The sequence below is a fragment of the Bombina bombina genome, chromosome 2, assembly GCF_027579735.1.
Source record: "Bombina bombina isolate aBomBom1 chromosome 2, aBomBom1.pri, whole genome shotgun sequence".
Lineage (NCBI taxonomy): Eukaryota > Metazoa > Chordata > Amphibia > Anura > Bombinatoridae > Bombina > Bombina bombina.
In genome coordinates this window covers 603,721,145-603,738,114 of record NC_069500.1, presented here as the reverse complement: position 1 = coordinate 603,738,114, position 16,970 = coordinate 603,721,145, and the positions used below count along the sequence as shown (strand labels likewise).

At 43.3% G+C, this 16,970-nt stretch overlaps 1 protein-coding gene across 1 annotated transcript in view; it reads left to right on the top strand.

Annotated features, from left to right (window-relative positions):
- Positions 1-16,970, top strand: part of LOC128647196 (tight junction protein ZO-2) — a 196,944-nt gene that overhangs the window by 160,695 nt on the left and 19,279 nt on the right. The window contains exon 7 of the mRNA XM_053699978.1: positions 10,967-11,351. Coding sequence (XP_053555953.1) covers positions 10,967-11,351 — 385 coding nt within the window. The remainder of the gene's footprint in view (positions 1-10,966; positions 11,352-16,970) is intronic.

Below are 16,970 nucleotides of genomic sequence, written 5' to 3'. Positions count from 1 at the left end.
CCTTTCGGACTGGCCATGGCACCCAGAATTTTCACAAAGGTTCTGGGGTCTCTGCTGGCAGTTTTAAGACCGCGTGGCATTGCGGTGGTGCCTTATCTGGACGATATTCTAATCCAGGCGCTATCTTGTCAAGCATAGTCCCATACCGACATTGTACTATCTTTCCTGAGAACTCACGGGTGGAAGGTAAATCTGGAAAAGAGTTCTTTAATCCCGAAAGCAAGGGTGACTTTCTTGGGAACTGTAATTGATTCTATCTCCATGAAGAATTTTCTGACAGAGGTCAGGAAATCAAAGATTCTAGATACCTGTTGAGCCCTTCAGTCCAATCCTCGGCCGTCAGTGGCCCAGTGCATGGAAGTAATCGGACTGATGGTGGCGGTAATGGACATCATTCCATTTGCTCAGTTTCACCTCAAACCTCTGCAGTTGAACATGCTCAGGCTGTGAAATGGCGATTATGCAGACTTGTCTCCTCAATTAACCCTGGAGCAGGAGACAAGGGACTCGCTTCAATGGTGGTTGTCTCTGGATCATCTATCCCAGGGAACATGCTTTCGCAGACCATCCTGGGTGAATGTGACAACAGAAACCAGTCTTCTAGGGTGGGGAGCTGTCTGGAGTCCTCTAAGGGCTCAGGGAGTGTGGACTCCGGCGGAGTCTGTTCTTCCTATAAACATCCTGGAACTGAGAACGATTTTCAATACTCTTCTAGCCTGGCCTCAGTTGGCTTTGGCTCAGTTCATCAGATTCCAGACGGACAATATAACGACAGTGGCTTACATCAATCATCAGGGTGGAACGAGGAGTTCCTTAGCGATGACACAGGTAGCCAAGATAATCTGGTGGGCGGAAGCCCATTCTTGTCATCTGTCAGCAATCCACATACCAGGGGTGGTCAACTGGGAGGCGGACTTTCTGAGCAGGCAGACTTTTCATCCAGAAGTATTCTCCAACCTGATTCTCAAATGGGGTTGGCCGGATTTAGATCTCGTGGCATCTCGTCAGAATGCCAAGCTCCCGAGATACGGGTCAAGGTCCAGGGATCCTTAGGCGAGCGGATAGATGCTCTAGCAGTTCCTTGGTCCTTCAGCCTAGCATATCTTTTTCCTCCATTTGCTCTTCTTCCTCGGTTCATTGCTCGAATCAAACAGGAGAAGACATCAGTGATCCTCATTGCTCCAGCCTGGCCTCGTAGGATTTGGTATGCCGACCTGGTGGACATGTCATCCCTGCCACCTTGGAGACTGCCATTAAGGAAGGGTCTTCTCATTCAAGGTCCCTTCCTTCATCCAAATATAGTTTCTCTGAAGCCGATTGCTTGGAGATTGAACGCTTAGTTCTATCCAAGCGGGGTTTTTCTGATTCGGTCATAGAAACTTTGATTCAGGTGCGTAAGCCTGTAACTAGAAAGATTTACTATAAGATATGGCGTAAATATCTTTATTGGTGTGAATCCAAAGGCTACTCATGGAGTAGAGTTAGGATTCCCAGAATTTTGTCTTTTCTCCAAGAAGGATTGGAGAAGGGTTTATCGGCAAGTTCCCTAAAGGGTCAGATCTCTGCCTTATCTATTTTGCTACACAAACGTCTGGCGGATGTCCCAGATGTTCAATCTTTTTGCCCATAAGTAAATATAGAAAAAGGATGCAAGGAGTCTCTATATAGTAAAAAATTCCCATGGACTTTATTTCAAAAATACTAGTTTCGGCTAGGTGAGGTCTTAGATTATGGCACCTAGCCGAAACTAGTAGGACCAGCTGTCTCTTGTTTGCTGTGCTGGTGTTACGGATTTTTAATCTTTTTTTAAATAAAGTCCATGGGAATGTTTACTATATAGAGACTCCTTGCATCCCTTTTCTATATTTACTTATGGGCTACAAGGAGCCCGTTTTTCTCTAGGAGCCTCAGCAGCCTCTTCTATGAGTGGAAAGCTGTTTACTTATCTTACCCCTAGGAGAGCTGATGATTCGGCACTTGCTATTGTAGCTGATTGGTGGAGATTCACACACCTTCTTTCCTAACACGCCCCCCGGATGACGTCAGACGCTTGCTTGAAGAGATACAGGACACGCTACATACAACAGAGGGAGGCTCGTCTAGTGTTTAATTCCGCACCGGAGCTGCGGTTTACCGGGACGATGGAGCCTCATTACTGCAAGCTGTTGTTGCTTTTGAATCTACTGCAAGCTTAAGTGGGATCAACAGTCTGGTGGGGTGAGTCAGAGAGTTCATCTGCTTTGCCGGTTACCGTGTTCTTTGGTCCAGTTTACACGCTCCTCTTTGTGCTTATTTATGTGTGCTCTCCTGGGGTATTTACACAACATCCAGTGTTAATTTTGGCTTTTCACTCTGCTTGAAATAAAATTTATACCATTATTAGCTACAGTAACTTTGCACTACAGGGAATCTTGCTTTGTTTTTTGTTCAATGTTTTTGTCAGGCCCTGGTTAGGATCAGGCCTGTGTTCAAACCAGTTACTCCTCCATGGAGTCTGAATTTAGTTCTTAAAGTTCTTCAAGGGGTTCTGTTTGAACCTATGCATTCCTTAGATAGTTTTATTTCTTGTTGCTATTTCTTCAGCTCGAAGAGTGTCTGAGCTTTTGGCGTTGCAATACAATTCGCCTTACCTTATTTTCCATTCAGATAAAGTTGTTTTACGTACTAAACTGGAGTTTCTTCCTACGGTTGTTTCAGACAGGAACATTAATCAGGAGATTGTTGTTCCTTCCTTGTGTCCTAATCCTTCCTCTCAGAAGGAAAGACTTCTTCATAATTTGGACGTAGTACGTGCTTTGAAGTTTTACTTACAAGCGACTAAAGACTTTTGTCAGTCTTCTTCTCCGTTTGTAGTTTTCGGGTCAGAAAGCTACGGCTACCTCTCTTTTTGGTTGAGGAGTATCATCCGCTTTGCATATGAGACTGCTGGAAAGCAGCCTCCTGAAAGAATTACATTCCACTAGGGCGGTTGCTTTCTTATGGGCATTCAAAAATGAAGCTTCTGTGGAACAGAGTTGCAATGCTGCAACTTGGTCTGCTCTTCACACTTTTTCAAAATTTTACAAATTTTATACTTTTGCCTCGGCTGAGGCTGCTTTTGGGAGAAAGGTTCTTCAAGCAGTGGTGCCTTCCGTTTAGGTTCCTTGTCTTGTCCCTCCCTTATCATCCGTGTACTCTAGCTTTGGTATTGTATCCCACAAGTAAGGATGAAATCCGTGGACTCATTGTGTCTTTAAAAAGAAAAGAAAATTTATGCTTACCTGATAAATTTGTTTCTTTTTAGACACGAGTCCACGGCCCGCCCTGTTCTTTTTAAGACAGGGTGTTCTTTTTTTGTAAACTTCAGACACCTCTGCACCTTGGCTTTTCCTTTCTCTTCCTAACTTCGGTCGAATGACTGGAGTGGGAGGGAAGGGAGGAGCTATTTAACAGCTCTGCTGTGGTGCTCTTTGCCTCCTCCTGCTGATCAGGAGGCGATATCCCATAAGTAAGGATGAAATCCGTGGACTCATCTTGTCTAAAAAGAAAATAATTTATCAGGTAAGCATAAATTTTCTTTTTTTTGTTGTCTCTGTGCGCAGAGTTTCTGAGATTTTTGCTTTGCAATGTGATCCCCCTCATCTGGATTTTCATGCTCATAAGGCAATTTTTACGCACTAAACTAGGGTTCCTCCATAAGGTGGAGTCGAATCGTAACATTAATCAATAAATTGTTGTTCCTTCCTTGTGTCCTAATCCTTCTTTAGCGAAGGAACATTTGCTTCATAATCTAGATGTTGCCCGTGCCTTGAAGTTATATCTTCAGGCTACTAAAGAATTCAGACAATCGTCCTCTTTGTTTGTCATCTATACGGGGAAGCGTAAGGGGCAGAAGGCTACTACGACTGCTCTATCTTTCTGGTTGAGGAGTGTCATCCGCTTAGCTTATGAGACAGCGGGACGCCGGCTTCCTGAGAGGTTAACTGCTCATTCCCCTAGAGCAGTGGCTTCCTCTTGGGCTTTTAAAAATGAAGCCTCAATGGATCAGATTTGTAAGGCGGCACTTGGCAAGTTTGATGTGTTTGCTTCAGCTGAAGCAGCTTTCAGGAGAAAAGTTTTACAGGCTGTGGTGCCCTCAAAATAGGGTCCGCCTCTTTTTTTTCTATTCCCTCCCGTTATTCATTCAGTGTCCTCCTGGAGCTTGGGTATAGTTTTCCCAACAGTAAGGAATGAAGTCATGGACTCTCCCTGCCTTATGCAAGGAAAACATAATTTATGTTTACCGGATAAATTTCTTTCCCTTCTGGCAGGGAGAGTCCAGGACCCTGCCGTAATTTTATTTTTTTGATGGGCGGCTCCCTTTTTATACGATTTCTTTTGGCACCTTTTATACCCTGATGTTTCTCCTACTTTTCCTTGTTCCCTCGGCAGAATGACTGGGGATAGGGGAAGTGGGAGGAATATTTAAGCCTTTGGCTGTGGTGTCTTTGTCTCCTCCTGGTGGCCAGGTGTTTTTCTCAACAGTAAGGAATGAAGTTGTGGACTCTCCCTGCCAGGAAGGAAAGGAATTTATCTGGTAAGCATAAATTATGTTTCTCCTGTTAAGTGTGATCAGTCCACGGGTCATCATTACTTCTGGGATATTACTCCTCCCCAACAGGAAGTGCAAGAGGATTCACCCAGCAGAGCTGCCATATAGCTCCTCCCCTCTACGTCACCCCCAGTCATTCTCTTGCACCCAACGACTAGATAGGATGTGTGAGAGGACTGTGGTGATTATACTTAGTTTTATACCTTCAATCAAAAGTTTGTTATTTTATAATAGCACCGGAGTGTGTTATTCCTTCTCTGGTAGAATTTGAAGAAGAATCTACCTGAGTTTTTACTATGATTTTAGCCGGAGTAGTTAAGATCATATTGCTGTTTCTCGGCCATCTGAGGAGAGGTAAACTTCAGATCAGGGGGCAGCGGGCAGATTAATCTGCAAAGAGGTATGTAGCAGCTTATTATTTTCTGACAATGGAATTGATGAGAAAATTCTGCCATACCGATATAATGTAAACTCAGCCTTAAATGCAGTAGCAGCAACTGGTATCAGGCTGTCATGTATGTATATTTTACACTTCAGTATTCTGGGGAATGGCACTTCACTGGAATTATACTGTGTGCATAAGACTTTAGCCTAATTTGCAGGGACTAGCAACAGGCTTTTTAATAACACTTAATTTATGTTAAACGTTTTTTGCTGGCATGTAAAATCGTTTCATTTTCTGAGGTACTGGGTGAATAAAATATTTTGGGCACTATTTTTTTCCACTTGGCAGTTGTTTTATTTAATTTATGACAGTTTACTGATCTCTCTCACTGTTGTGTGTGAGGGGGAGGGGCCTTTTTTGGCGCTTTTGCTACGCATCAAAAAATTCAGTCAGAAGCTCATTGTATTTCCTGCATGATCCGGTTCATCTCTACAGAACTCAGGGGTCTTCAAAACTTGTTTTGAGGGAGGTAATCACTCACAGCAGAGCTGTGAGATTGTAGTTGACTGTGATAAAAAACGTTTATTTCTGTAACTTTTTTTCTGCTATCAGGGCTAGTTATCCTTTGCTAATGGGAACAATCCTTTGCTAAAATTGTGTTTTTTACAAAGATTTGATGCTATAACCTTTCAGTTTATTAACTTTCAACTGTCATAACTCTTTCTGTGCTTCTTATAGGCACAGTACGTTTTCATATTATAGTAAATTACTTGAAAAGTATTTCCAAGTTGCTAGTTTATTTGCTAGTGTGTTAAACATGTCTGATTCAGAGGAAGACATCTGTGCTATATGTGCTAATGCCAAAGTGGAGCCCAATAGAAATTTATGTACTAACTGCATTGATGCTACTTTAAATAAAAGTCAAAATGTACAAATTGAACACATTTCACCAAACAACGAGGGGAGAGTTATGCCGACTAACTCGCCTCACGTGTCAGTACCTGCATCTCCCGCTCGGGAGGTGCGTGATATTGTGGCGCCGAGTACATCTGGGCGGCCATTACAAATCACATTACAGGATATGGCTACTGTTATGACTGAAGTTTTGGCTAAATTACCAGAACTAAGAGGTAAGCGTGATCACTCTGGGGTGAGAACAGAGTGCGCTGATAATGTTAGGGCCATGTCAGATACTGCGTCACAACTTGCAGAACATGAGGACGGAGAGCTTCATTCTGCGGCTGACGGTTCTGATCCAAACAGATTGGATTCAGATATTTCAAATTTTAAATTTAAGCTGGAAAACCTCTGTGTATTACTAGGGGAGGTGTTAGCGGCTCTGAATGATTGTAACACAGTTGCAATACCAGAGAAAATGTGTAGGTTGGATAAATATTTTGCGGTACCGTAGAGTACTGACGTTTTTCTTATACCTAAGAGACTTACTGAAATTGTTACTAAGGAGTGGGATAGACCCAGTGTGCCGTTCTCACCCCCTCCGATATTTAGAAAGATGTTTCCAATAGACACCACCACACGGGACTTATGGCAAACGGTCCCTAAGGTGGAGGGAGCAGTTTCTACTTTAGCTAAGCGTACCACTATCCCGGTGGAGGATAGCTGTGCCTTTTCAGATCCAATGGATAAAAAGTTAGAGGGTTACCTTAAGAAAATGTTTGTTCAACAAGGTTTTATATTGCAACCCCTTGCATGCATTGCGCCTGTCACGGCTGCAGCAGCGTTTTGGTTTGAGTCTCTGGAAGAGACACTTGAATCAGCTCCGTTAGATGAGATTACACACAAGCTTAAAGCTCTTAAGTTAGCTAACTCATTTATTTCAGATGCCGTAGTACATTTAACTAAGCTTACGGCTATGAATTCCGGATTCGCCATTCAGGCGCGCAGAGCACTGTGGCTAAAATCCTGGTCAGCTGACGTTACTTCTAAGTCTAAATTACTTAATATACCTTTCAAAGGGCAGACCTTATTCGGGCCCGGATTGAAAGAGATTATCGCTGACATTACAGGAGGTAAAGGCCATGTCCTGCCTCAAGACAGAGCCAAACCTAAGGCTAGACAGTCTAATTTTCGTTCCTTTCGGAATTTCAAAGCAGGAGCAGCATCAACTTCCTCTGCTCCAAAACAAGAAGGATCTGTTGCTCGCTACAGACAAGGCTGGAGACCTAACCAGTCCTGGAACAAGGGCAAGCAGGCCAGGAAACCTGCTGCTGCCCCTAAAACAGCATGAATTGAGGGCCCCCGATCCGGGAACGGATCTAGTGGGGGGCAGACTTTCTCTCTTCGCCCAGGCTTGGGCAAGAGATGTCCAGGATCCCTGGGCGCTAGAGATAATATCTCAGGGATACCTTCTGGACTTCAAATACTCTCCCCCAAGAGAGAGATTTCATCTGTCAAGGTTGTCAACAAACCAAATAAAGAAAGAGGCGTTTCTACGCTGCGTACAAGAGCTTTTATTAATGGGAGTAATCCATCCAGTTCCACGGTCGGAACAGGGACAAGGGTTTTACTCAAATCTGTTTGTGGTTCCCAAAAAAGAGGGAACTTTCAGGCCAATTCTGGATTTAAAGATCCTAAACAAATTCCTAAGAGTTCCATCGTTCAAAATGGAGACTATTCGGACAATTTTACCCATGATCCAAAGGGGTCAGTACATGACCACAGTGGATTTAAAAGATGCTTACCTTCACATACCGATCCACAAAGATCATTACCGGTATCTAAGGTTTGCCTTTCTAGACAGGCATTACCAGTTTGTAGCTCTTCCATTCGGATTGGCTACGGCTCCAAGAATCTTCACAAAGGTTCTGGGTGCTCTTCTGGCGGTACTAAGACCGCGAGGAATTTCGGTAGCTCCGTACCTAGACGACATTCTGATACAAGCTTCAAGCTTTCAAACTGCCAAGTCTCGTACAGAGTTAGTACTGGCATTTCTAAGGTCGCATGGATGGAAGGTGAACGAAAAGAAGAGTTCTCTCTTTCCACTCACAAGAGTTCCCTTCCTGGGGACTCTTATAGATTCTGTAGAAATGAAAATTTACCTGACAGAAGACAGGTTAACAAAACTTCAAAGTGCATGCCGTGTCCTTCATTCCATTCAACACCCGTCAGTGGCTCAATGCATGGAGGTAATCGGCTTAATGGTAGCGGCAATGGACATAGTACCCTTTGCACGCCTACACCTCAGACCGCTGCAATTGTGCATGCTAAGTCAGTGGAATGGGGATTACTCAGACTTGTCCCCTTCTCTGAATCTGGATCAAGAGACCAGAAATTCTCTTCTATGGTGGCTTTCTCGGCCACATCTGTCCAGGGGGATGCCATTCAGCAGGCCAGACTGGACAATTGTAACAACAGACGCCAGCCTACTAGGTTGGGGCGCCGTCTGGAATTCTCTGAAGGCTCAGGGACAATGGAATCAGGAGGAGAGTCTTCTACCAATAAACATTCTGGAATTGAGAGCAGTTCTCAATGCCCTTCTGGCTTGGCCCCAGTTGACAACTCGGGGGTTCATCAGGTTTCAGTCGGACAACATCACGACTGTAGCTTACATCAACCATCAGGGAGGGACAAGAAGCTCCCTAGCAATGATGGAAGTATCAAAGATAATTCGCTGGGCAGAGTCTCACTCTTGCCACCTGTCAGCAATCCACATCCCGGGAGTGGAGAACTGGGAGGCGGATTTTTTAAGTCGTCAGACTTTTCATCCGGGGGAGTGGGAACTTCATCCGGAGGTCTTTGCCCAAATACTTCGACATTGGGGCAAACCAGAGATAGATCTCATGGCGTCTCGACAGAACGCCAAGCTTCCTCGTTACGGGTCCAGATCCAGGGATCCGGGAGCGGTCCTGATAGATGCCTTGACAGCACCTTGGACCTTCAGGATGGCTTATGTGTTTCCACCCTTCCCGATGCTTCCTCGATTGATTGCCAGAATCAAACAGGAGAGAGCATCAGTGATTCTAATAGCGCCTGCATGGCCACGCAGGACTTGGTATGCAGATCTGGTGGACATGTCATCCTGTCCACCTTGGTCTCTACCTCTGAAACAGGACCTTCTGATACAGGGTCCTTTCAAACATCAAAATCTAGCTTCTCTGAAGCTGACTGCTTGGAAATTGAACGCTTGATTTTATCAAAACGTGGTTTTTCTGAGTCAGTTATTGATACCTTAATACAGGCTAGGAAGCCTGTTACCAGAAAGATTTACCATAAAATATGGCGTAAATACCTATATTGGTGCGAATCCAAAGGTTACTCTTGGAGTAAGGTTAGGATTCCTAGGATATTGTCTTTTCTACAAGAAGGTTTAGAAAAGGGTTTATCCGCTAGTTCCTTAAAGGGACAGATCTCAGCTCTGTCCATTCTGTTGCACAAACGTCTGTCAGAAGATCCAGACGTTCAGGCTTTTTGTCAGGCTTTGGCCAGGATTAAGCCTGTGTTTAAAACTGTTGCTCCGCCATGGAGTTTAAACCTTGTTCTTAACGTTTTACAGGGCGTTCCGTTTGAACCCCTTCATTCCATTGATATAAAGTTGTTATCTTGGAAAGTTCTATTTTTAATGGCTATTTCCTCGGCTCGAAGAGTCTCTGAGTTATCAGCCTTACATTGTGATTCTCCTTATTTGATTTTTCACTCGGATAAGGTAGTTCTGCGTACTAAACCTGGGTTCTTACCTAAGGTAGTCACTAACAGGAATATCAATCAAGAGATTGTTGTTCCATCCTTGTGTCCAAATCCTTCTTCAAGGAACGACTTCTGCACAATCTGGATGTAGTTCGTGCCCTAAAATTTTATTTACAGGCAACTAAAGATTTTCGACAAACGTCTTCCCTGTTTGTCGTTTACTCTGGTCAGAGGAGAGGTCAAAAAGCTTCTGCTACCTCTCTCTCTTTTTGGCTTCGTAGCATAATACGTTTAGCTTATGAGACTGCTGGACAGCAGCCTCCTGAAAGAATTACAGCTCATTCTACTAGAGCTGTGGCTTCCACTTGGGCCTTTAAGAATGAGGCCTCTGTTGAACAGATTTGCAAGGCTGCAACTTGGTCTTCGCTTCATACTTTTTCCAAATTTTCCAAATTTGACACTTTTGCTTCTTCGGAGGCTATTTTTGGGAGAAAGGTTCTTCAGGCAGTGGTTCCTTCTGTATAAAGAGCCTGCCTGTCCCTCCCGTCATCCGTGTACTTTTGCTTTGGTATTGGTATCCCAGAAGTAATGATGACCCGTGGACTGATCACACTTAACAGGAGAAAACATAATTTATGCTTACCTGATAAATTCCTTTCTCCTGTAGTGTGATCAGTCCACGGCCCGCCCTGTTTTTTTTACGGCAGGTAAATATTTTTTAAATTATACTCCAGTCACCACTACACCCTTTGGCTTCTCCTTTCTCGTTGGTCCTTGGTCGAATGACTGGAGGTGACGTAGAGGGGAGGAGCTATATGGCAGCTCTGCTGGGTGAATCCTCTTGCACTTCCTGTTGGGGAGGAGTAATATCCCAGAAGTAATGATGACCCGTGGACTGATCACACTACAGGAGAAAGGAATTTATCAGGTAAGCATAAATTATGGTTTTTTTACAATAATAAAAAAAAAAAACGAATTGGAATATAAATAAAGTATTAAACCTCTTAGGCACTTAATAATCACGGGATGTTAAATTCAACAGTGTAACACATAATATAGTCACCTTGTAGCTTTATAGGTTGCATTTGTTTATAAATGTATAAATATGACCAAAATCACCCCTGAGCATAAATTTATGTAAAGAAAAATATGTGCTATTTACAGATATTTCTCATGAGTATTTCTTTATCAGCATTCATCCACAGACCCCTGTATAGACTGAGACCCCTACGTTAATGCACATAACCAGCTGAATAGCAAATTGTAGTAAAAAGTATTACTTTGCGTGGCGGGGAATAGTGGGCGATGAAGTGTGTGTCAGATAAAATATACTGCATGACCTTCAGTTGGTCAATACTCTTATAAAGGGAAAAGTGCAGCAATTCAAATTTAACCAACGTAACCCTTTCATATATAAAATGCTTGGGATCTGTCCTAATTTCATACATACATGCAATGCATGCATACATACATACATACATACATGCTTGTGTGATTTATAATTGTTCTGTTGAATTTACTACTATTTTTTTACAGGCCGATGGAAATGATGATGATGATGATGACAGAATGTCCTACCTAACAGCAATGGGGGCCGACTACCTGAGCTGTGACAGCCGCTTAGTCAGTGACTTTGAAGATACAGATGGGGAAGGTGGCGCCTACACAGACAATGAGCTGGACGAGACTGTTGATGATCCTTTACCAGTTTCTGCCATTAGTCGCTCTTCTGAGCCTGTCCTTCCAGAAGAGGTAAAGATATTCTCTATGGGTTGGGATACTGCTCAAATTTTAAAAGCAATGTTCTGCAAATTAAACAGGTAATGCAATTCTGTATATATCACCATCTAGTGGCACATGGAAGGATTGCAGTTGCCAAGAAAACTGCTGTCTTGGCGTACTCACCTGCTGCATTATTTCAATGTATCATACCATTTCAAAACCATCTGAATTTAAAGATGGACATTGAAGCAGTTGTTTATTTTTTAATTTTGAAATGTGTTAAACAGACATTGCAGCAATTTGCAGGGGTAGGTTCAGAATCCTGCAGGATGAATTTCATCCTTCCTGAAGTGCAGAAAAATAAAAAATTTCAAAGTTCAATTACAAAAAAGAGGCAAAATAAGTAATGTGACTTGAAAAGGTTTTTTTCCCCTATGCTAAATATATATATATATATATAGTCAGTTATCTCCTCTAGTTCTCTCCATATATAAAGCCCCGACCATGGTCTGTTATATATTTAGAAGAGCATGTTTGGAATCTTTGATTCATTGTGCACCACAGCTAGGCTATGGCTCCACTCCTCCTCCACCATTAATAAAATAGCTGTACTCTGTGCCTTATTTCAGTGGACTACAGTAGGGATGTTTGCATAACGTTTTTGTGGTTTAAAAAAAAAAAAAAAGAGAGAGATTGTTAGAATTAAACTGATTTATTTGTGTGTAAATTGTATTGTTTAAATCTGCTTTCTCTTGTTAAGTGTATCCAGTCCACGGATCATCCATTACTTGTGGGATATTCTCCTACCCAACAGGAAGTTGCAAGAGGATCACCCACAGCAGAGCTGCTATATAGCTCCTCCCCTAACTGTCATATCCAGTCATTCTCTTGCAAGCCTCAACAAAGATGGAGGTCGTAAGAGGAGTGTGGGGTTTTATACTTAGTTTATTCTTCAATCAAAAGTTTGTTATTTTTAAATGGTGCCGGAGTGTACTGTTTATCTCAGGCAGTATTTAGAAGAAGAATCTGCCTGCGTTTTCTATGATCTTAGCAGAAGTAACTAAGATCCATGGCTGTTCTCACATATTCTGAGGAGTGAGGTAACTTCAGAGAGGGAATGGCGTGCAGGTTTTCCTGCAATAAGGTATGTGCAGTTAATATTTTTCTAGGGATGGAATTTGCTAGAAAATGCTGCTGATACTGAACTAATGTAAGTAAAGCCTTAAATGCAGTGAAGCTACTGGTATCAGGCTTATTAATAGAGATGCATACTCTTATAAAAATGTAATATAAAATGTTTGCTGGCATGTTTAATCGTTTTTATATATGTTTGGTGATAAAACTTATTGGGGCCTAGTTTTTTTCCACATGGCTGGCTTGAATTCTGCCTAGAAACAGTTTCCTGAAGGCTTTCCACTGTTGTAATATGAGTGGGAGTGGTTACAGACACAGACATCCAGCTTCTTCCTGCATGATCCAGGATATCTCTGGAGGGCTCAAAAGGCTTCAAAGTCGTTTTTGAGGGAGGTAACAAGCCACAGTAGAGCTGTGGCAGTTGTTGTGACTGTTTTTAAAAAAAAAAAAAAACAACTGACAAACTTTTTATTATTTTTTTATTATTATTCTGTGTTTGGTATTAAGGGGTTAATCATCCATTTGCAAGTGGGTGCAATGCTCTGCTAACTTGTTACATACACTGTAAAAATTTCGTTAGTGTAACTGCCTTTTTTCACTGTTATTTCAAATTTTGACAAAATTTGTGTTTCTTAAAGGTGCAGTAACGTTTTTTATATTGCTTGTAAACGTGTTTAAAGTGTTTTCCAAGCTTGCTAGTCTCATTGCTAGTCTGTTTAAACATGTCTGACACAGAGGAAACAACTTGTTATTATGTTTGAAAGCCATGGTGGAGCCCCATAGGAGAATGTGTACTAAATGTATTGATTTCACCTTAAACAGTAAAGATCAGTCTTTAACTATAAAAGAAATATCACCAGAAGATTCTGACGAGGGGGAAGTTATGCTGACTAACTCTCCCCACGTGTCAGACCCTTCGCCTCCCGCTCAGGGGATGCACGCTAATATGGCGCCAATTGCATCAGGGACGCCCATAGCGATTACCTTGCAGGACATGGCTGCAATCATGAATAATACCCTGTCAGAGGTATTATCCAGGTTGCCTGAATTAAGAGCAAAGCGCGATTGCTCTGGAGGTAAGGGTCCTCAGGACAGGGCCAAAGCAAAGGCCAAACAGTCTAATTTTCGTGCCTTTCGAAATTTCAAGGCAGGTGCAGCATCAACTTCCTCTGCTTCAAAGCAAGAGGGAACTTTTGCTCAATCTAAGCAGGCCTGGAAACATAACCAGTCCTGGCACAAAGGCAAGCAGGCCAGAAAGCCTGCTGCTGCCTCTAAGACAGCATGAAGGAACGGCCCCCTATCCGGCGACGGATCTAGTAGGGGGCAGACTTTCTCTCTTCGCCCAGGCATGGGCAAGAGATGTTCAGGATCCCTGGGCGTTGGAGACCATATCTCAGGGATATCTTCTGGACTTCAAAGCTTCCCCTCCACAAGGGAGATTTCATCTTTCAAGGCTATCTGCAAACAAGATAAAGAAAGAGGCATTCCTACGCTGTGTGCAAGACCTCCTAATTATGGGAGTGATCCATCCAGTTCCGCAGTTGGAACAAGGACAGGGTTTTTATTCAAATCTGTTTGTGGTTCCCAAAAAAGAGGGAACCTTCAGACCAATTTTGGATCTAAAGATCTTAAACAAATTCCTCAGAGTTCCATCTTTCAAAATGGAAACTATTCGGACCATCCTACCCATGATCCAAGAGGGTCAGTACATGACCACAGTGGACCTAAAGGATGCCTACCTTCACATACCGATTCACAAAGACCATCATCGGTTTCTAAGGTTTGCCTTTCTAGACAGGCATTACCAATTTGTAGCTCTTCCCTTCGGGTTGGCTACAGCCCCGAGAATCTTTACAGAGGTTCTGGGCTCACTTCTGGCGGTTCTAAGACCGCGAGGCATAGCGGTAGCTCCGTATCTAGACGACATCCTGATACAGGCGTCAAACTTTCAAGTTGCCAAGTCTCATACAGAGATAGTTCTGGCATTTCTGAGGTCGCACGGGTGGAAAGTGAACGAGGAAAAGAGTTCTCTATCCCCACTCACAAGAGTCTCCTTCTTAGGGACTCTTATAGATTCTGTAGAAATGAAAATTTACCTGACGGAGTCCAGGTTATCAAAACTTCTAAATGCTTGCCGTGTTCTTCACTCCATTCCGCGCCCTTCGGTGGCTCAGTGTATGGAGGTAATCGGCTTAATGGTAGCGGCAATGGACATAGTGCCATTTGCGCGCCTACATCTCAGACCGCTGCAATTATGCATGCTGAGTCAGTGGAATGGGGATTACACAGATTTGTCCCCTCTGCTAAATCTGGATCAAGAGACCAGATATTCTCTTCTCTGGTGGTTGTCTCGGGTCCACCTGTCCAAGGGTATGACCTTTCGCAGGCCAGATTGGACAATTGTAACAACAGATGCCAGCCTTCTAGGTTGGGGTGCAGTCTGGAACTCCCTGAAGGCACAGGGATTGTGGACTCAGGAGGAGAAACTCCTTCCAATAAATATTCCGGAGTTAAGAGCGATATTCAATGCTCTTCTGGCTTGGCCTCAGTTAGCAACACTGAGGTTCATCAGATTTCAGTCGGACAACATCACGACTGTGGCTTACATCAACCATCAAGGGGGAACCAGGAGTTCCCTAGCGATGTTAGAAGTCTCAAAAATAATTCCCTGGGCAGAGTCCCACTCTTGCCACCTGTCAGCAATCCATATCCCAAGTGTGGAGAACTGGGAGGCGGATTTTCTAAGTCATCAGACTTTCCATCCGGGGGAGTGGAAACTCCATCCGGAGGCGTTTGCTCAATTGATTCATCGTTGGGGCAAACCAGAGTTGGATCTCATGGCGTCTCGCCAGAACGCCAAGCTCCCTTGTTACGGATCCAGGTCCAGGGACCCAGAAGCGACGCTGATAGATGGTCTAGCAGCGCCTTGGTTCTTCAACCTGGCTTATGTGTTTCCACCGTTTCCTCTGCTCCCTCGACTGATTGCCAAAATCAAACAGGAGAGAGCATCGGTGATTCTGATAGCACCTGCGTGGCCACGCAGGACTTGGTATGCAGACCTAGTGGACATGTCATCCTTTCCACCATGGACTCTGCCTCTAAGACAGGACCTTCTGATACAAGGTCCTTTCAATCATCCAAATCTAATTTCTCTGAGACTGACTGCATGGAGATTGAACGCTTGATTCTATCAAAGCGTGGCTTCTCCGAGTCAGTCATTGATACCTTAATACAGGCACGAAAGCCGGTTACCAGGAAAATCTACCACAAGATATGGAGTAAATATCTTTATTGGTGTGAATCCAAGAATTACTCATGGAGTAAGGTTAGGATTCCTAGAATATTGTCTTTTCTTCAAGAGGGCTTGGACAAAGGATTATCAGCTAGTTCCTTAAAGGGACAGATTTCTCCTCTGTCTATTCTTTTGCACAAGCGTCTGGCAGAGGTTCCAGACGGTCAGGCATTTTGCCAGGCTTTGGTTAGAATTAAGCCTGTGTTTAAACCTGTTGCTCCTCCGTGGAGCTTAAACTTGGTTCTTAAAGTTCTTCAAGGAGTTCCGTTTGAACCCCTTCATTCCATTGATATTAAACTTTTATCTTGGAAAGTTCTGTTTTTGATGGCTATTTCCTCGGCTTTTACCTAAGGTGGTTTCTAACAAGAATATTAATCAAGAGATTGTTGTTCCATCATTGTGTCCTAATCCTTCTTCAAAGAAGGAACGTCTTTTACATAATCTGGACGTAGTCCGTGCCTTGAAGTTTTACTTACAAGCTACTAAGGATTTTCGTCAAACATCTTCCCTGTTTGTAGTTTACTCTGGACAGAGGAGAGGTCAAAAAGCTTCGGCAACCTCTCTGTCCTTTTGGCTTCGGAGCGTAATACGCCTAGCCTATGAGACTGCTGGACAGCAGCCCCCTGAAAGGATTACAGCTCATTCTACTAGAGCTGTGATTTCCACCTGGGCCTTCAAAAATGAGGCCTCTGTTGAACAGATTTGCAAGGCTGCGACTTGGTCTTCGCTTCACATTTTTTCAAAATTTTACAAATTTAATACTTTTGCTTCTTCGGAGGCTGTTTTTGGGAGAAAGGTTCTTCAGGCAGTGGTTCCTTCCGCTTAATCCTGCCTTGTCCCTCCCATCATCCGTGTACTTTAGCTTTGGTATTGGTATCCCACAAGTAATGGATGATCCGTGGACTGGATACACTTAACAAGAGAAAACATCATTTATGCTTACCTGATAAATGTATTTCTCTTGTAGTGTATCCAGTCCACGGCCCGCCCTGTCCTTTTAAGGCAGGTCTAAATTTTAATTAAACTACAGTCACCACTGCACCCTATGGTTTCTCCTTTCTCTGTTTGTTTTCGGTCGAATGACTGGATATGACATGTGAGGGGAGGAGCTATATAGCAGCTCTGCTGTGGGTGATCCTCTTGCAACTTCCTGTTGGGAAGGAGAATATCCCACAAGTAATGGATGATCCGTGGACTGGATACACTACAAGAGAAATAAAATT